This window comes from Bidens hawaiensis, unplaced genomic scaffold, assembly GCF_021521415.1.
Source record: "Bidens hawaiensis isolate Kalapana, Puna unplaced genomic scaffold, B.hawaiensis_p1.1 tig00002306_1, whole genome shotgun sequence".
In the NCBI taxonomy this organism is placed as follows: Eukaryota; Viridiplantae; Streptophyta; class Magnoliopsida; order Asterales; family Asteraceae; genus Bidens; species Bidens hawaiensis.
The window spans coordinates 3,249,944-3,272,260 of NW_027491123.1; the positions used below are offsets into that span (position 1 = coordinate 3,249,944).

The following is a 22,317-nucleotide window of genomic DNA, read 5'->3' on the forward strand; positions in this document are numbered from 1 at the left end:
GGTCGATAAAACTCGAGCGTTGATAAAACTTGACAGTTGTTGATCTCGGCGTTGAGCCGTTGAATCTATGGGAATTCGGTTGGTTCCGTGACGTTTGATATGATACCGTAACTAAAAAACAAAAAAAATGGCGTTCGGTCGGTTTCCGTTACATTCATTACGATGACTGAACTAAAAAAACAAAAACAAAATTTACGGACCAGTCCGGTGCCACCAAGTGACCCAATAGGGTACTTGCAACACCAATCTTGTTATTTGTTATATAGTAATAATATTAGAAATGGGAAGACCAATAAGCACTGTAAAAGCTTACAAAACAACTTTTTTTATCAAACAACTTTTTTATCACCTGAAAATGTTAAAATGTTAATAGATTTGGTGAATCTCATACTTTGTTACGTTTGTTTTCTCCAATTAGGACGGAAACTTGTTTTCTCTTTTTCATTTTTTTCCCTTCCTTTTGTATTCTCTCTAATTAAAAAAAAACATGGATCCATGATACCATCCATGTTTCATTTTCCAATCTGCCTACTAACCAAGTTTAATCCCTCAAGTTCTAATATATGCAACTCTTGTTTTTAAAGTTGATGACACAATTTCAACTCTTAACGTTTTATCACATTTTGGTCCATACATAACAATAGTTATCATAACTCACAGCAACACATCATAAGTAGATATTTGTCATTATAATGCGAGACTTTATATATCCACATACATCATAATGAAATCTGGGATGCTACATTCAGGAAGCGTAAAGGATAATACTCGTCTCCCCTATTGAAAGACAATTGTGATGATCGAATCATAAAATGTTCACATTAATTGATATTACACTAAATATCTGAATTAATTGATATTACCAACAATAATGGTCGCCAAGAATTAGATATGTTTTTAAAATTTTATTGAAAATCAGAGATGCTTGGTTCATTGAAAAGACACATCTTAATGGCTCATTGAATAATATGTATATTTTAGAAACATGCTTAATGATTCAGATTTTAAAGGGTATATAATTTAATTAGTTAGATCTCTTAATGATTTAGTACAAGATTGTCAAACAATCCCTTAATCTTTACTTTTGTAAGTTAAAAGTTAGGAGGAAATTACCACTCCGTTATTCATATCCATGTAAAAGAAATATTTCCATAAGCAAATTATTTACATGAATGTTAAACAAACTTACACAATCTATACATCTTATCTTATCTTACTTCTTACTACACTAATAAAAGAAAATGTTGAAGCTTAGGTGTCAAGCCCATATTTCTCCTAATTCCTAGGGTATGTTTGGTATGGATAATGAAATAGATGATGGAATGAAATAGACATGGTAATAGAATTGACAAAGGAATGAAATGAATCATTACCATTCCATTGTCATGTTTGGTTATCATATAGGAATGGAATGATTAATCATTTATTTTTATTATTATTAATATTTTATTAGTAATAATAATAATAATAAAAATAAATAATAATATGAATATTCATAATAACTAATTTTTAGGACCCTCGCGCTGCAATGAGATCGTTAAACCTATTAAAAATAATCGTGACAATACTGAATCGCGTATGTGCATTGTGAAATGTTAACTCATCAAATTTAAAATAACAATATTGATAGTGTAGTAATAGTTCAAATACAATAATAGTTATATTATAATATACAAAACAATAATTATAATTATATAGTAATAATATAATAATTATAATTGAAAAATAATAATAATCAAAATATAATTATAATTATATTACAATATAATAAAAAATATAATAATTATAATAATAATAACAATTATTGACTCTTTTGACGTTTTCATTCCTTGAATGAATGAAAAAAAACACCCATATCTAAAAGAATGAAAATCCTAAAAATGAAAGAAGTTTCATTTCTTATGGAATGATTTATTCCATTCATGCATGATAACCAAACATGTTTTTTTTTTCATTCCTTTGAAATGACCTATTACATTCTCAATTTCATTCCTTGAAACCAAACACTACCTTAATCTCTCTTCTCATTCATTCTAGCTATTTATGGGTTTTGAGTCAAAACCATTTTGTCTAATCACTCTAATGGGTTATAACATAGTGTGGATTTTATTTATTATTGAATTAAGTGTTATTTTCATATATGAGGTTTGACCAACTTTAGTACATCTTTTTAAATTTCTTACAAATCAACACCCGGCGTTGCTTTTTCCACTAAGTCTGCATTAAATTAATTCATAAGTATTTTGAGAACCACAACTAAAATAACAGATCTTATTTATCTTTATTATTTGACAAAACCCGTGTAATACACGGGTTCAAAAGCTAGTTTAAAAATAAGCTATGATGCATTCTGATGATTGTTGTTAGTGATCTCATTTAGACTAAAGAAATGCATAAAAACACGCTTTAAAAACTTGTAGTCAATGCATAAATAATGGTAACAGTAAACAGCAGCTATTTATGAATTATGAATGGAGATGAACTTGCAAATTAATATGTTAATAATTTAATAATTTCAAAGTTTCCTTTTTTTTTCCCGAATAGTCTTGTTTCATAAAATGTTACATAAAATCATATACGGGAGACGAAAATAAAAGTGTGTGAAGGATTTATGGATATAGAAAAAATTCTTAAAAAATCATAACTCAAAATATAAATAGAAATGAAAAAATTAAAAAACTAAAATTTTCCCACGTCTTTCTCGTCCAAGAAAACCCTCCGAAAAAAACATAATGACGAAAATAAACAAAAAACACAATTATAAATTAAAAAAAAAACACAATAGATTGCAAAACATAGCACAATGCCGATCAAAATATAACACAATATCAAAAAAAAAGACACGTGAAAGACGAGGGAAACATTTTTGTTTTATTTTTTTACGTTTTTCATTATTTTTTTAATTTTGAGTTATGATTTTTTTTCTTAAAAATTTTTCTCATACTTCTCATTTCATGGTGTGAAATAACTTGATTCTATGTATAGAATAACATTTTCTATAATTATGGTTTTAAAGCCTATATTTAATTGAAACGCATTTTCTGTAAATACAAATATTTTGAAATTAATTTAAAAACTATAAAGTCATGAGTAAGGTAGAACTTCAATACGTCCAATGACTTTCAAGCACGACCTTGAACTTTCACTATTTTTGGGTATATAATTCATTAAAATATATGTATTAATGATAATTTAAATTCTTTTATAGGTTTGGACGGCCCCGTGGGCAGTGGGTGGGTACGGACACCCTTTCGCTGCTATCCGTGGACCGTGCTTTCTGTCTTTTTCCCTTTCACTTCACTTGTAAATTGACAAATTCCACATTTACTTGATTTATAACAATATACAAAAAACAGTATAAACATGTGTATGAAGTTAAAAATAAAAATAAAAAAATGTAAGGTTAGTCAAAATTTTCTCTCTTATCATTTTTAACATGTTACTGGTTCTTCAACAAATGTTTAAGGTTATTATAACTACATATACGTATACTTAATTCATACATGGGCGAAGCTTTAAAAAAACCAGAAGGGTTTTAGACATCCTTATTTTTAGGCTTAAAAGTGTAAATTCAGACCATTAGCTTTAAATAATATTATCTTATTTGGTTGGACCCGGTTGGACCCCTCCTGGTTCAAAACCAACTGCACATATGTTTTTCGAATGTTTTCGCCCCACTTGTGCCTAATTAAATACATAACCATTATAAGGTTCGCAAACACTTGTGCCTAATTGTCCGTAGCTTTAAACTTAGTACATGTGACGTCAAGTAATTATACAACTGTAAACCTGTCTCGCAAGTTAATCAAATAGACTCGACGTCCACTAGTAAGTGTAGTACACATGACGCCAAGGTAATTCGTGAACACTTGTACCTAACCGTATAACGACCTCACATGTAAATCAAATAGATTCAATGTCCACTAGTAAATTGAATGGATTTCATTAGTTAGTTGGGTGGCCTTACCTACGATGGATAATGCACACCTGTTATCCATAAACCACTCACCAGCCAACGGATTTATGGGTAAAATTTCACAAGTAGGTCACAGTATTAATGAGTGGTGGTATATCATTATTTGCAAATTGTGTTAATTAGTAACCATATTGGCGGATGCTTCTCAATAATACGTAAGCTATAAAGTTGCCATTGATGTTTGGTCTAATGACGTAAGAGTAATTATTGAGACTTGAGATCTTATGGTCTCAAGTTTAAAACATGAATCTGTTGGAAAATATTGTAATGAATGTGAGATCAATACAAGACTCTTCATGTACATCTTGTTTAATTATGTCCATAATGAGAATTAAGTTATAATTAATGTGCATAAGTGGGATTTATTGTTAAACCCTTCATGAGTTCCAGTGTTTATATATACATTGAGGCTATGTGTCTTGGTTAAGAAGAGAAGAAAAAGAGAAGAGAAGTTTTAAATATAAAGGATGATAAAAAAAAAGAAATATTAGTATATTTCTTTATAAGAATATGGATAGGAGTACTCTCTAAACTTCATCTTCATATTTTCAAGTTCTAACACGCTAAACTATCTGGTGTAGCATCGGGCACGTGGCCTTCCTTGGCAGTACATACTGCTTCGGCTGTTGTACCCTGAGAGACAGACGGTCTCTTTAGTAGAGGCCTGAAATCTGTTTTAAGGGACCCGTGTTGAATACGAATCCTCAGCCACAATCGTCAGCATTAATTTGTTGGTTCTTGTAGCAACAAATCATACAAGAAGGAGGCATGGCTCAAGCACTCGTCATACAAGAAGATGTGGATCAAGATCTCGTTGAAGACTATATAAAAGATTATTCAAGAATACGTGATTCGAGCTTAGTCGAAAACCAAATGTGATGAAATCTCAAGACGAATATATTATTTGAATACCCGTCAAAGTAGCCGCTAAAGACACCGGTTCCAATTAATTTTATAATATGAAAATCCGTATTTTATATTCTTTTGATTCAATTTTGTAAACAGTATCATACTAGAATATTTCCCATTACTAACGAGAGTATCGCTAGCTTTTATTTTAATTTTTAAATAAATTGTGGCCCATATCCTACAGAATCAAGAAGGGTTTTTCTATAGTGATGAGTTTTCTCACTGATGGTATTCTTGAGCGAGTCAAATTTGAGTGTCAAAATCAGTATAAACGGTTTGACATCATGTCTCAGAAACGCTCACTCGAATATTCAGGTAGTTCCAAACGTCTTAAAAAAACGCAAGTTATACGGGCTTGCTTCTTTTAGGCTACTTATGACTTATTCAGTTATTACGAGGGAATTAGTTAATAAGAAATAGTAATGTAAACACTGTGTTCCCGAGTTTCATTTGAAGGAGGAAAGAGAAAGAAAATGAGGGATGAAAAAATTGTTGTGTTTCCGAGTTTCATTTAAGGAAGGAAAATGAAGGAAAATATAAAAAAGGTGTTCCCGAGTTTCATTAAAGGAAAAAAAATGAGGTGAGGGGAGAGAAAATAAGGAGTAAAATAAAAGAAATTGTGTCTTTCTAAATTGAAAAGATTAGGAAGAAAAGAAAATTAAAGAGAAAGAGTTAACATCAATGTAAAGATAAGAAAGGAAAATTTTTTTTCTTTTTATTTCTTTTCATAAATGAACTCGGTATCGTTAGGAGTAAACAGAGGGAGCCCAGGTAAGGTAAGGTAAGGTAACCATAGCAATACCATGGTTAGGTATAAGTAATTTAGGCTCACGCACTAGACACCACCATGAAAGGAGACAAACAAAGGCTTACATTAGAGAGAGAAAGCGACAGCAAAAGTGTTTTAGTTTTAGAGGGAGAGAAACACAAACAAGTATAATAATTAAGCCTCCTTCATTCACCTTCACAGCTCTTGTGTTTAACTATACATACCTCTTCAGCTGAATCAGCATCAACGGCTGCAACCCACGTTACTAGGGTTTCCTTTCATCACTTGCTGTAATAATGCGTATCATTTCACCGGTTTAATTTCTTCAATTCGCTACAGTGTTTGTTTATTTGGTACTAAATCATGCTCTCTTCTGAAGGTAGTCAAATCCCTAACTTCCTCCACTAATTCATAATTTATGTTTAATAATTAGTTTGAATTTTGTGATGAAGATCTGTTGTATAAGGAGCTATGGAAGGCATGCACAGGGCCATTAGTGGATATTCCAAGAGACGGAGACAAGGTGTTTTACTTTCCTCAAGGTCACATGGAACAGGTATAAACTCTATATTTTATCATCATATTATAAATAATTGGGATTTTTCTTACTTTTTATGGATGCTATTATTATTAGTTAGAGGCATCAACAAATCAGGAACTGAACCACAGGATTAATCTCTTTGACCTTAAATCAAAGATCCTTTGCCGTGTTGTTCATACTCACCTACTGGTAATATGTCACATGCATTTATTATTATTATTATTATTATTATTATTGTTATTGTTATTGTTATTGTTATTGTTATTGTTATTGTTATTGTTATTGTTATTGTTATTGTTGTTATTATTATTATTATTTTTATTATTATTATTAGTTTCATCTGTTTTAAGAGGCATTGATGTCGAACCTGTTAAATTCGCAGGCTGAGCAAGAAACTGATGAAGTTTATGCTCAAATCACTTTACTTCCAGAACCAAATGTAAGATTTAACCTTTGAATTATGTGAAGTCAATAAAGCTTTTTGTTTATGATTTTTGTAACGATTTGTAGCAAAGTGATTGCGTTACCGCGACTCCTGATGAATGCATTGCAGAGCCTCCCAGACCAAATGTTCACTCTTTTTGCAAAGTATTGACAGCTTCAGATACAAGCACTCATGGTGGTTTTTCGGTGCTTCGGAAGCATGCAAATGAATGTCTACCCCCCTTGGTAATTTTTGTAATTGTTTTTGGTACCACACCTACCAAACCCTGTTTTGGATCTTTTTCATGTCCTAATTTGTTGAGTTTGTTTAGGACATGACTCAACCAACACCTACTCAGGAGTTAATAGCCAAAGATCTCCACGGATTCGAGTGGCGCTTTAAGCATATCTTTAGAGGTAAATACTGTTCTGACTACTTGTGTATATGTTACTACTTTAAGGGCGTTTTGATCCGTCTTTTCAAAGTGACTATTATGATTTAGGTTAGTCAAAATCGGTTTCAGATACCTGACCCTTAAACGTAGGGATTGATTGGAATATATACCTTTATCCTAGTAATCGGATTTCTTAGTTTACAACTAAAGTTTGATTACTGTATCCGTTTAAAAATCCACAGCCAAACAACCCCTTGGATTCATATCAATAATTGGATTCTTCTATCTTTCTTGATAACAAACTTTTTTCTTTTTGACCATGCAGGTCAACCTAGAAGGCATTTGCTTACAACTGGATGGAGTACTTTTGTTACTTGTAAGAAATTAGTGGCTGGTGATTCATTTGTATTTCTTAGGTAGAGTCTTCATGCTATTGTTATTAGCTTCATGCACATATGTTATAATTCCTATTATAATATCTTGACTAGTCTTTTATATGTATAGAGGGGAAAATGGTGAATTACGGGTTGGTGTTAAACGTTTTGCCCGTCAACCAGCCTCGATGCCATCTTCTGTAATTTCTAGCCAGAGCATGCACCTTGGTGTGCTTGCAACTGCATCACACGCAGTTGCAACCCAAACCCGTTTTGTTGTTTACTACAAACCGAGGTAATATTTTTCTTATGAATTAGCTGATGTGTATTATGTTTCATTATCTAACTGGCCAAATTGGTAATTTAAAAGAATAGTAAACATTCTTGAAATTTAATGAAATTTCTTCAGGAAAAGTCAGTTCATCATAAGCTTGAACAAGTATATAGAAGCTGTAAACAACAAGTTTACTGCTGGCATGAGATTCAAGATGCCTTTTGAGGGTGAGGACACACCTGAAAGAAGGTAGCTTCAGTTTTTGCAATAATCACGTTCTTTTTTACTCTACCAAATGCTGATGTGGCATAATTGGTAATTCATTATGTTAATCAGGTTTACAGGGACGATAGTTGGAGTTGAAGATATATCTCCTCAGTGGGAATCCTCTAAATGGCGCTCTTTGAAGGTTAATACATGTTTTAATTTCCATAAAAAAAAGAAGCTTTGAACTAATTGTAATTATAATTCTATATCAGGTTCAATGGGACGAACCTGCATCTATTACAAGACCAGAAAGGGTTTCTCCATGGGAGATTGAAACACTTGTAACTCCTGTTCCAACAAGTTTGGCTCAACCAGTGCAGCTGAAAACTAAAAGGCCTAGACCTTCTGTTGAAATCCCAACGTTTGGTGAGTAATCTTGAATCTTGATGCGTAATTAACTAATTAATAATTATGCATGCAATATCTTCTTTATAAGTATTTTGGATGCTTTTTTTTAGAATCTGCAAGTTCAACCGTTTGGAATCCTTCAGCTCAGATGAGTTGTACTCCTGATGGACAGTCAAGTGATTTTCAAAGTTCGTGGCATTTAAGTCAAACTGAAAATGGTAACAATGGCTGCCATTTAAGGAACATGTTTGTTCCTGAAATTGAAGATCAGAAAGGTCAACACACCTGGTCAGCTTACTCACTTCAAGAAGCAACCCTGAAACAACCTAATGATTCTTCAGTTGACATGAAGAAACCTGAAAGTATTTCAAGCTGTAGACTATTTGGTATTGACTTAAAGGTTCCTACAAAAAGTGATGCTAATGGACGCATACCACATGTGTTATCTGTTTGGAATTCAGACCAGAAGTCTGACCTGTTAAAAGATTGCAAAGATCAAGGGCAGTTGCAAGTGCCACCAAAAGAAGTACAAAGCAAACAAACCACTTGTACACGTAGTCGTACCAAGGTACATTTTATCTGCAAGGGGTGGCAACATGTTTTGTTTGGGGTAGGCTCGGAAGCGAACCAAAAGAATACAAACGAACAATTGAATGAGCAAGGTTTCCTTGTTAGTGTTTGTTCGTCAAGAAAATGAACGTATTCATGTTTGTGTATGTGTGTTAAACGTACAAACGAATGGTTCATGATCATAAACGAATGGACATAACTGAGCTAAAACTAAGTAGAGTAAGCATGAACAACAATGTTTTTGGCCTAAAAAGTTATTAAACCTAGACTAAATTGTAATGGACCTAAAATTTGTGAATATATTAGCGGATGTAAACGAATGAACGTAACTGAACATTGATAAACGAGCATAACTGTGCTAAAACCAAGAACAAGTAAGTGTGAACAACAATGTGTTGGGCCTAAAAAGTTATTAAAACTAGATTAAAACTGTAACCGACCTAAACATTCAAAAATATTAACAAACGTAAACTAACGAACATAGATGAACGTAAACGAAGAAGCATAAATGAATGAACGTAAGCAAATATAAATAGACGGATGAGACGTGTTCATTTTCATTCATTTAATCAAATAAACAGAAATTTTTGCTCATGTTTGGCCATTTATTAAATAAACAAACTTTCCCACCAAACGGTTCACTGAATGTTAGGTTTGCTTATGGGCCTAGTTTGGGGGCCTGCTTAAATGGGTTTGGTCCGACACACTTTTTTTATGTGAGTGAAGCAAGGTCGATCCGACACACTTTTTTCCTTACAAATTTATTTTAAATAAGGTGGATGTTAAATATTATGACTAAAACGCTTTTGTGAGATTTTGTGCATTAAAAATACCTCTTTATATATCTATCTGACATATGGTATTGATTGAAGGTTCAAATGAAAGGGATGGCGGTTGGTCGTGCAGTGGACTTAACTGTATTAAAAGGGTATAACGAGCTTATAGATGAACTGGAAGCAATGTTTGAGATTAAGGGACAGTTACACCCTCGAAACCAGTGGGAAATTATCTTTACTGATGATGAAGGAGACATGATGCTCATGGGTGATCATCCATGGCAGTAAGTTACAACATTAAGTTAGCCATTAACATTGAATACCAAAATGTCGAAATCAAATTTACTCAAATCTTTTCTGACTTGTTTGTAGGGAGTTTTGTAGCATGGTCAAACGGATATTAATATGCTCGAGTCAGGATATCAAGAAACTGAAAGTTGGTAACGAAGTGTCTGGATTTAGCTTGGAAGGTAATGAAAAGTGATTGCTTGCTTGTTTTCAGGGCTCCCCTTCGGTCGGCTTTGTAGTTTGTGTTTTCTTAGGGTGCAACTAATTTGGTGGTAGTTAATTTATCTCATCTCATCTCATCTCATCTCATCTCATCTCATCTCATCTCATGTGGTTGAAGTAGGAAGAATTAGGAGATGTTGATATTAATTAGAGGTGTGTGTGTGGAGGTTTGAATGTTGATGGGGGAGTGATGATGTCTGTGGTTGTAAATATGCTGGATTTGCTTTATGGGCTATGTAGTTTGACATTAGTGGATGGAAAATTTGCTAGCCTTCTAAATCTTTATAAATTTGAAGTAGCCAATTGTGTGCTATATTGGGATGCATAGCAGAACAAAACTAATCCTTAATTTATTGCAAAATAATCGAATTGAGTTGTAATACTTCAAACTAAGAATCTCCAAAATGAAAACAGGTAAAAAGCTGAAGGGAGTTTTGTGTCCAAATGTAACATAAAAACGTTTTAAATCGATTTATTTAGTTGTAGGATTAAATTATATTATTTGTTCCGACAATTTAAAACTTATGTTATATTAGTTTGAGTAAAGTGTCATTTTCGTCTTTGTGGTTTGACAAATAATACGAATTTAGTCCAAAAAATTTATTTTTTGCATATGGACCCTCCATGTTTCTCAATTCTTGTCAATTACATCCAAATCACTAACTCCGTTAACTTGAATCGTTAATTCAGGGGTAGACATGTCTTTTCACTCTTTCTTTATTACATGAGTACATTGCCAAAATCGTCCCTGAAGTTTGGTCACATTTGCGAATTTCGTCCAAAAATATTTTTTTTCGCAAATAGACCCTCGATGTTTCCCAACTGTTGCCAATTTCGTCAAATTTGTTAACTCGGTCTAAATTCAACGTTAACTCAGGGGTGTTTATAAACTTTGAATTTAGACCGAGTTAACAATTTGGACGAAATTGGCAACGGTTGGGGAAAATCGAAGGTCTACTTGCGAAAAAAAAGATTTTTGGACGAAATTCGTAAATATGACCAAACCTCAGGGACGATTTTGGCACTTTACTCATATAATAAAGAAGTAGTGAAAAGACATGTCTACCCCTGACTTAACGATTAAATTTAACGAGGTTCTTGTGATTTGGATGTAATTGACAAGAATTGAGAAACGTGGAGGGTTCATATGCAAAAAATAAACTCTTTAGACTAAATTCGCATTATTTACCAAACCATAAGGACGAAAATGACACTTTACTCTATTAGTTCTTAAAACAATTTGTCCCGACAATTTTTAGTTTGATCCATCCATCAAAGAGTTAGCCTTCCTATGGCTTTCTAATAGACTGAAATGCTAAGCAGTTAATGCGGAAAAATATCTGATATCGGTCGAGGACCGATATTTGAGATATCGGTTATTGAGGTGTGATATCGATGGGATATCGATAATTTTAATATGATGCGGAATTTATATATATAGCATTTTAACACTAACAATTTAGTATATTCTCCTACTGTTAACACATTAACCTTTGCAACATTAACAATTGTAGTAAGTAAGAACTGATTAAGACTCGAAACATCAACATTAAACACTAAAAGTTGAAAATTAAGACTTAAAACACTGATATCTGGGAAAATCGGTGATATATCAGTGAAATATCGGTCAACATCGCCGATATTATCGGAATCGATATTTGACCGATATTTCACATTAGGACCGATAACCGAGATACCGGTGATATATCACCAAGATACTAGTGATATATCACCGAGATACCACTGAGATTGACTGCATAGCTGAAATGCTAGCATGGGAATGTAGTTTGTGGTCGGAGTTTATTTGTTACATAACTACGAAATTCCGTCGAATCACAATCAAATTTGGTTGGTTCTAATAAATAATATACTTTAGAACTCACAAAAATACTTAGGTTGGTTGGATCACACTCAAATTTGGTTGGTTCAACCAACATTTTGCGACGTGACACGTTGTTATAGTATTAGAAAATTCGTGGACTGACGTGGATAAATGATCGGGTCTGACGTATTTGTAATGGGCATTTAGGAAATTTCATATTTTGGTGGACATTTTGTAGACCTTTTTAGTTAAAATGGACATTTTAGGAATTTTCTCTACTATTAAATATTTAGTTGTAGCTTATACTGCGTTTGGTATGGACTATTGAAGTGGAAATGAAACAGAATGGACGAGAGAATGAAATGAACAAACGAATGAAATGCATCATTACCATTCATTTGTCTTGTTTGATTTACATATGAGAATGAAATGGATCAGTAATTTATATTGTTTTGTATATACAAAATACATAGGAATGAAATATAATTAACAATAATACCCCTACCTGCCTCAAAAATATAGAAAACTTACCAACAATATAAAAAACGGCAATAGTAGCAACTAGCAATGATGGCGGTGGTGGTGACAATGATGGTAACGTTGATGGTGGTGGCGATGATGGTGGTCACGGTGAGGTCGCGGCGACGGTGGTGGTGGTGGTTAGGTGGCTGTGGCGGCAGCAGCGGTGGTGGTCTGGTGGTCTCAAGATAAAGGGGGAGGGACACCAACCATCAAAGAATGGTTTTGATGTAATGAGTCTCCTTGTGTAATTATTAATCCATTCTATTTACCAATCAAACGTTTTTTTTTTTCATTCATTCACAATAATCAATTCTATTTCACTTGCTATTACTGCATACCAAACACTAGCGTAAGGTAAACCATTATGCCGAGGTTATAATAATCTATCACTTCTTACTCAATGTGTTGATTACTGAAGAGACTAACAAACAAATCAAAATTTTCCACCAGACATCTAAAAACAATTTTCTCCTACGGGAACTTTGATACGACATGAAGTGTTTACTAAAGTGCTCCAAAGTCCAAATGACAACTTGATAAGTATCCTATTTAACATATTATTTTCCTTATATAAAGTCGATTGATTACGTATGGTCAATTCTTTAATATCTTGTTCATTTACAATTTTTTTATATAAAGTCGATCTTATATAAAGTCGATTGATTACGTATGGTCAATTCTTTAATATCTTGTTCATTTACAATTTTTTTCGTGGAAGAATATTTATTTCTACTTTCTTTCAAACATATATGATTTATAAGGGTTTCTTCAGATAAGTTATAATAAACGAATCACAATATTAAACGATATAATTAGTTTCTTACGGGTAAAACAAGTCATTAAAGAGTAATTTCAAATGAAAATATTAAGTGATAAAAATTTATTTAAGACAACATTGACAATATTATTATGATGAGTCGACAGAGACATAAACTCATACGTATGATATTATTTATTACCACGTGTTTGTTTAGGTTCGATTATCCTATTCAATTCTCGTTATCAATCATATTCATAGGATAAATAGCTAAATATGCTACGTAGATTCAACATCCACGGAAGTTTCAATTTAATATTTGATTTTCAAAACTAAGGGTAAACTTGATCGATGTAGACAAACAAGTAACAACAAGTTTCTTCAACAAACTCGTAACATAACTAATTTTAAATTTAATACACGTTAAACACTCCTAATTATTATATAACTAAAACGTCATTATATTTATTCTTTTTGATAGATATAGGTGAAGAAGCACCAGTTCAACTGTGTACGAACATGTATTTCCACAGGGTATAGCTAGCTGAGAGTCTTGAATCCGAACGTGCAATATGCCAAGATCTGTAACACAAAGAGAGAAAACTATCGTGAGGTGATGGTTAGAAAGGGGAGACGTTTCCAGCTCTAGCATCATCATTGTCTTCATGATGGTCTCTCTGTGCATACAAGTGTGTAAAGTATAAATAGATAGTTTATGGTTATAACGAATGACAATGTAATCATTTACCGTTTGGTGGAGTCTTGTATTTATAGCCGAGGGTGTAAAGTATTATGGACATCTTATTGGGCCACATGTCGAGGGAATATCTGGTTTGTCCCTTCTGTAGCTGTCATATTAGAGATCGTAGATGCCGTTTCGCGTGAGGCCCATTGCTTAGTATTATTGTCTCATTTGCAGCGATCTCAGCATACCTGTTATTCAGATGGCTAATGGCTTGGCCCTGCTGGTGCTTGTTTGATTTTCTAATATTTACTAATAAAGAGTCATTAATCATTAAATAATTCCTATAAGACAACAATAGCATTATTTCTTTGCCGGCGTTGTTTCACTTGTTAAATAATATAATAAATATATTTTTTATTATATATTAGATAACTAGTTTTAGAACCCGTATAATACACAGATGCAACGAATGATATAAATAAAAATTAATATGAGCAATATATACATGCTGTATGTAGAAAAATATATTGCAATAATAATAATAATAATAATAAAGGGAATTTGACATTTACAATTTATAATTCTTTATTAAAAAATTTGTATACAATTAAATTTCTATATGTAGTTTTGCCATCTCTATTCAATATTAGTGGTTTTAGTCTTTCTGTTTAACTCTATATAACGCAACATATGATTTTCCATGTATAAAAGAAATATATAAGTGTTAAAAAATATTGAGCTTAAAAAATTATCACGCTTGATGAAAATAGTTACCAATTTACCAGATACAAATGATAGTGAGAACTAAACAATCAAAGTACTATTACTATCTCCATACTAACATTTAATATTAGATTATAGATGCTATCCTTTTTGTTAGATTGATTTGGATCCAAACATATTATATGTATATTAATTTGTAACTTTATGTTACCTCACAAAGTAACACTGTTCATATCACTAAATGACATAAGGTAGTAATTTTATTTTGGGGTTTTCTACGGCAACTCTCAAATTGCTAAAAAACTGACTAATACGTCGCATATAGAAGCTATATGCAACGTATTGGTGGATTTTTTTAGAAAACCTCACAAGTTTTGTCTTATTATGTTTTTTTTTCTTTTCTTTTGTTATTTATTGTTATTTATGATTATTATTATTAATATTATTTATTTATCAATAATATATTATTATTCGAAATTTGGAAAAGGGCGTTCGGTTGCTAGGTTTATTTGGGAAAATTGACATTGCCAAACGAACTTTCAATTTATTGGCTACTTTCGTTATGGGCATCTTGAATCAGTTACGGGGCTTACTTGGGAAAACTGACATTGCCAAACGAACTTTCAATTTCTTGGCTGCTTTCGTTATCGGCATCTCGAAACTGGCTCTTCGATTTCTTCAAACTTCAACTGTCTTGACCGTCGGCCACCACCAACCGTAGTTGTATACACTTCAACACATATCCGTTGTCACTAAGCTTAAGCTTCAGCTTATTATTATTTTTATGTTTAGATGGGGGGTTTTGTAAGTTGATCATCTTGTGTACATTAAATAATTATCGGCTTATATATATATATATGGGAGGAATCTTTTGAGAACCATGTTGAGTTGTAAGAACTTCATTCTAGACACATTTAATTAAAGGGATTGAAATATGTGGTTGACATTAAATCTGGCAAAAAAGTCAAAGTAGGAGAGAGAATAAAGATATAAGTGGTTACACTAACTTTTACGTCCGTTACACAGGTGTAAAAAGTCGGCTCGGTGCGTAAAAAATTCTGTAATTTTTTTACGTGTATGTAACTTACATGTATTACGTATGTGTAAAAAAAATTCGAAAAAAAAATCGTTACACTAAGTTCTTTCGAGTTCTTAAAACTCAAAGGGGTTCTCATTTGAAATCTCCCATATATATATATATATATATAACTCTTATACTAACAATAATGTTTTAATATTCTTGTGTAGTAGATGTGCAGTAGAAGAATTCATTACTCCAACATAACCAGCACCAGATGGAGATATTAGTTTGATGAGTTTGAATCTCTCGGATCTGTGGTATCCGCTAACGGTAACGATAACAGTCCATAATTTGAACAGTGAAATGGAAATTCGGTCATTGTTCCAACATAACAAGCACCAGATTGAGATATTAGTTTCATGTGAAGTACCTGAACCGGTTAACACGTTTGTGACGTAAAAGGTTCGGTGTTGAATGATAATATTAGCACGTTTGCTTACACCGAACCTAAATCCACGTTTGCTTACATCGATTTAGGTTCGGTGTTGAATGATCAAGACTATTCCGGGCACCAAATCTTTGTTTCAATTAAATTGATATGCAAATGTTTTTGAATCATGATAAAGATTGTGGAAGTACAATGCCATGCTTTGTTTTTGTATGCAGTTGTTTTTTTTTCAATGAAAGCGGATTTTGTAAAATGCTGTGAAACTGCAAATCATGGCTACGCTTTTTTTTACAAAAAATTGAACCAGAATACTAGCCATTAAGAACATGCTATCCAAGTTAAACCTCATGAAAAAGAAGATAATATTAAGAGAAAATTTTGAAAATAATCCAAAATTAAAGAGAGAGAGTTCAAAATAGTCTTAGAAAATAACAACTTCCAAGACTGGTCTCATGAAATCCATCGGATTTGTGACATTGGTAATATAAACGATGGATTTCAAAATCCACTAATATAATAACAAGTGTCCCATACCTCACCTACCATGTGGGTTTTCTCCTCTAAAACCATCTTTCAAATGACCTTTCATTTTGTTTTCATCTCTTACATGAGATTTCAATAAAGGTTGAATTTTTGTTTTTTGAAATTCATCTTCTCAGATGAATTTCAAGTGAATTTGGTCTTTTGACATAAAACCCATAACAATCTTTATCTTCATAAATTTTAAATTTTAATTTTCATCATCACAATTATTTTAATATCAAGAAATTAACATAAATGAAAAAAGAACTAAGATAGAAGTAATCAGCACTTATAGCTACATATTTACACATAAACTTCCTAACAATAATAAAGTTACCACTTGATAATTCAGTGATGGACCCAGGAAATTTTTTCACAGGAGTTGTAAAATTTACAGATCGATTGTCTATCGTTGAGTATCAAAATTTCTGGTACCTTTTGGTCAGCTCGGGTCAGGTTGGGTTAAACAAAAAAAGATAAAACAAATTAATTTATAAAGACAAAACAAAATTCCGTCAATCACGAGCCACATTGAGGAAACAAGGCCCTGAGCCGATGCACAAAAGCACACCGATTTATGTATGCGTTAAAAATTTGAATAAACCTTATATATATTTTTATATAAAAATAGTGGTGGAACCAAAATCTTAAAACTATATATATATATATATAATATTTTTATGGAAATAAAAAGATAAAATAATAAGAGGACAAAATAAAGAATAAAAACTAGTTAATTGAATAAAAAAACTAATTAAACTTTATTAAAAACTACAAAAGATATGCAGTTAATTAAAATCCATTGTCGTTCAAAAAAAAATAAATAAAACCCATTATTATTTAAGTTGTCTTTCCAAGACCAAGACTCCAAAGTCTACTTGAACTATCATTTCTTCCATCCCTATTTCTTCTTCAACACTGCGACTTGTTAGTTGCTGGATTTCTTTTTTTGGGGCAATATTTCTTCTTCTCCTTCTATCCTTTCTCAGTATTTTATAAGGGTTCGTGTCTAAATTTTACAGGAGCCGGTTGTGATTTTCTCATATATATAACACTAATATATTTTTTTGCATAGGGGTCGACCGACCCCCATGGTGAAGCAGTAGGTCCGCCACTGTGGTAATTTAAATCTATATATGAGCAAGAAGTAGTATGATTACCCAATGATGCTATTAGATCATTTCCATTCACAAACCAACCAAACCCAATTTTCATTATAAAATTAATTTATCTTTCTTCCACCTATCCAAATCCAACCCAACCAAACCAAACTTTTCACACTCATTAGCAACCCAAACTTCACTATTTTTTATTAAATAAATATAATTTATAATTATTGTTTTTTACAAAAAAATTTTAGAAATATAATTTATAAATTTAAATATAAAAAATATATATTTAATATAAAAATATTTAAAAAAATATTTATATTCGTCCAACATACTTAATAAAGTAGATAAACAAAATTACAATTATAGCATTAAATATAAAATTACACTTACAAACGATACAAACTACATAACTAGTCATCATCGTCAATTTTTTTTGCCAAATACACTCAAGTGAAGATGATGAACCTTTTCACTATTTTTTAAAGCGATATGAGCTTCTCTATTGCGAAGCTGTTTCCTATTGGTCATATAGCTGGATAAGCTTCCAATTCGTTGAGTAGAGTATTGAAAAGGTTGTTCATCATCCCCACTTGAGCTTCTTCGTTTATGGTTAACAGGTCTATCATTTAGAAATTCAGATGGGCCATAATAGTTAAGGTATGTGTCTCGTTCATTCTCAATGATCATATTAATACATGCAATCATAATTTTCCCCATCATATCCTTATCCCACACATGACATGGGTGTCGTAAAATGCAAAACGAGCTTGTAGAACTCCAAAGGCGCATTCAACATCTTTTCGAGTGGTTTCTTGATGTCGAGCGAACAACTTGTGTTTCAGCAACTGTGGAGAAGTTATTGACTTGACAAAGGCAGCCCATGAAGGATATATGCCATCAGTAATATAGTATGCCATATTATATTCCTGACCATTCAAGATTTAGCTCACATTTTGTAACACCCCGGCTAAAGCATAAATGCCTTAGTGTGACGTACAGATTGCTTAAACATACGTGACACTATTAGGTGACCATAATAACATTATTTCATTTAATAATCATGTAACACGAGTTTATCAAATAATACAAGTTGTAAACAAACAAATAAATGAAACGACAAGTTGTTCTTTGAATATCCTATAAGCATGCTATGTGTCTTCTAACATTCATTCTCGTATCTCTATACCTGTAGCATATGTATAAAATAAGTCAGTTATGAACATAGCTGGTGAGAATCCCACAGTTTGATATAATACGTAAAAATCATACAATTCCATGAAACTTGTGAAATGAGCACATAAGGGTTCTTTACACTCGATGCAATGGACCTGAGTGTAAAGAACAAACGAAGGTCCTTTCCAGTTGGGGCTACCAACGTACCAGATATGAGGTCCCTTTTCCACTCGATACAAATGGACCTGAGTGCATAGGGGGGGGGGGACGTATGATCATACTTATTGAGGCAACCACTTGAAATCCACGTATATAACAAATAAGCAAGTAAGCACACAAGTCCATGATATGAATTGTAGTTTGTAAGCAAAACTGTAAATCTTGAAGTTTGATAGGATACATATACTACCCCCAAAGATATGAAAAACTTTGAAAAAGGGGGTGTGAGAAACTCACATTGAAATCGAAGCTAAACTTGTAATATAAGCCGAAAACATGATAATGAAACGAAGCAACCGAAAGTGTTGTAAGGTTGTAAACGGCGTATGAACCGAACGCGCCACAAAATCCGACTTGAATGATCCACAATAGCTAGGATAAATAATACAAGACTTTAATCGAGAATCTAACGGGATTATATATTGATAATTTATGTCAAGGTTTGAGAATATTACAAGTTATATAGTTGTCGATTATTATATTAATAATTATGTTTTAACCGGAACGCGTTTATAATATAGTTAGTCTATTGATGAAAACGTGAAGGTTATATGATCGGGACTCTTGAATTAAAAAGTTTAGAAATTTATTTGACGTTTTGACGAAATGAGTTTTAATATTGCAAACGTTATGATATAGATTATTAATGATTTTTAATTAACGTTTTATGAGAATAGGAGTTCTATTTTTAAATGAAAATAGTGATATAATATTTATAATTAATTTATGTAATTTTTATTTAATTTAAACTGATTTGTATAATTTATTTATGATTTTAAAATAATCTATTATATATATATATATATATATATATTAGCAGAAACAGTTTTAAAAAAAATGCTTGACCCGGGTCTGAACGATGCAATCAAAGTGACTTAACCAGTTGGACTAAGAGACTCATTCGTTAAGTTTGATATATATTAGATATATTAACAAGTTAAAACAGTTGATAACAATAATTAATAATAAAAAAGTTGACCCGGGGTTTCGAACCCGGTCTTGCCGTTAGCATACGCGTGTTTAAACCACTGGACTATTATCATCATTCAAGTCAAACTATGAAAACGATTATATATAAATATACTTTCTGGTTCATCTTCAATATCAAAACCCTAGATTTTCAAATCTCTGATTTGGTTCCATGTACGTTAAAATTGATTTAGGGGTTTGATTAATCTGTTGATCGCGATATACTAACATATAACTATTATCTCGAGAGATGCCGGAATGAATGAGAATGATGGACGGCCGGAAGTTTCGATCGGATTTTCTTGAATTCGGATTAAACAAACAATATTGTGTTAATTGATGTTTGGTGTGAGTGTAAGCTTGTTAGAACGTCCTATTTATACTAGAAATTGGGTCAAAAACGAGTTAATTCCATTGATTAGATCGTGGCGTAATACCCGGCAATAGTTACGGATTTTACGATGATTACGAGACGTTATAAAGCAATTAACCTTTTTATTAACATTTATTATCGTTGACTTAAGCCGCTACAATAACTAATTGAGTGAAATATAGGTCTTGCCAGCGCCGATTCCGGCGGCTGGAAAATCGTGAACGGAAAAACGGGGTAAGGGGTGGGTTAAGTTATAATATTTTGAAAATGTTGCATTTTACCCCCTGAACTTATAACCTCTTTATACTTTTGAATGGATAACATAATTTACAGAAATAACCCTTGAACTATTAAAATAGAGTTTATTTATATTTTCATGATTTAGGACTTTTGGATATCTACGCATTTAACTCGCTAAGTTCCTTTAATGATTAAGCTCAAGATTTTGTAAATAAATCAAACATAAAAAATGAACGAACGTTGAACATAAATACATTGAATGATAAACCGATTCGGAAAACAATGACAAACGTTAAACGAATCTTGGAAATTTAATAATACACACACACACATATATAGAAAAGGGTTCAAATAAGAATAAAAATTTCCTAGGAATTGTAAAAACTAATAGATTTTTGACATTTGACATGAAAACCTATGGTAAAAGAATAATTCTAGGAAACTATGTCGGTTATAATGGTGAAAGAGTAATTCTAGGAAACTACGTCGGTTTTTGGTAATTTTAAATCTCAACAATTGATTAACATGATCCAATTGCTATGATTTATTCCTAGTCTTCCTAGAAAACTATCTCGTTTTATTTTAACTCACCCTTATATATATATATAATGACATGATTGTAGTTATACTAATTTTTAGAGATAAATTAAAAAAGAAAAAATGGCAGTTTATGCTTATTTAAAAATGAGATAGAAACGTGGGAATTCTTTTCCTAAATAAACTCCCCATTTAAAGAGTATAATAATTCTCTTATTATCTTGTTTTGTTTCATTCAATAAAATCAAAACATCTGGTATAATAACGTAATTATACCTTGAGAATGGCTAACACATTTAAAGGAGTATAATAATTCCCTTATTATCTTAACAATAAACATCGAAACATTTTCAAAAAAAATAAATCTTAATGGCTAACACATATGGTATAATAACAAAATTATACCTTTTGAATTAGCACATATGTTAATCATCTTATGCTATCATCAAATATATTGTTTGAATAATAATTACATATATGTAAATAGTTTATTCACGCGTTGTGTTGAATATTTACATATATGTATATACTTAACTTACACGCATGTAAAAAAACAATGTTACGTATATAAAACAAGGTTAGATACTATAGATTACATACACGTATATTAGACAATTATACATAACTGAAAAGTGAAAATTTACATATATGCATTTTTCTTTATGTTAAAAATTTCATTTTTCAAATCTACAAAATTAAAAGAATTACATATATGCATTTTTCAAGATGTTAAAAAAAATTTGTAAAGTATGTCACAAAATAATTTTAATATTTTGTTTCAAAATGGCACACATGGAGATTTATTAAAGAAAAATTCAACAATCTTACAATCTAGATTCCGTTCAAAAAATTCATATTAAATAAATCTATGAATAGAAAAGGTAAAGAGTAATAATGACACAAGGAGATAATTAAAGAAACTGAAACAAATTAAATGATTGGTTGTGGTAGGTTCTTAAAGTTCTTAAAAAAATATTGAGTTCTTAAAGAAAACCTTCCCTATACATATACTAGGTTAGATCCTGTGTTACATACGGACGAAAAATATATAAAACTTCATAT

The 22,317-nt window shown here is 31.6% G+C and overlaps 1 protein-coding gene across 1 annotated transcript; it reads left to right on the forward strand.

The window, feature by feature from the left end:
• The first annotated feature begins 6,018 nt into the window (after nucleotides 1-6,018).
• LOC143616632 (auxin response factor 9-like) lies at nucleotides 6,019-10,201 on the forward strand. Its single transcript, XM_077089412.1, has 14 exons — nucleotides 6,019-6,033; nucleotides 6,107-6,210; nucleotides 6,289-6,384; nucleotides 6,578-6,634; nucleotides 6,706-6,864; nucleotides 6,951-7,035; nucleotides 7,339-7,429; nucleotides 7,518-7,682; nucleotides 7,797-7,910; nucleotides 7,998-8,070; nucleotides 8,141-8,294; nucleotides 8,387-8,844; nucleotides 9,719-9,906; nucleotides 9,995-10,201. The coding sequence occupies exons 2-14, from the start codon at nucleotides 6,202-6,204 to the stop codon at nucleotides 10,104-10,106; spliced, it is 1,761 nt and encodes a 586-aa protein (XP_076945527.1). The 5' UTR covers nucleotides 6,019-6,033; nucleotides 6,107-6,201; the 3' UTR covers nucleotides 10,107-10,201.
• Nucleotides 10,202-22,317: the final 12,116 nt, after the last annotated feature.

Bases quoted from the DNA above. Each gene is read 5' to 3' on its own strand.
- LOC143616632 (XM_077089412.1), top strand. The intron at 6,635-6,705 runs GTAAGATTTAAC...AACGATTTGTAG, and splicing joins CTTTACTTCCAGAACCAAAT to CAAAGTGATTGCGTTACCGC. The intron at 8,845-9,718 runs GTACATTTTATC...TATTGATTGAAG, and splicing joins GTACACGTAGTCGTACCAAG to GTTCAAATGAAAGGGATGGC.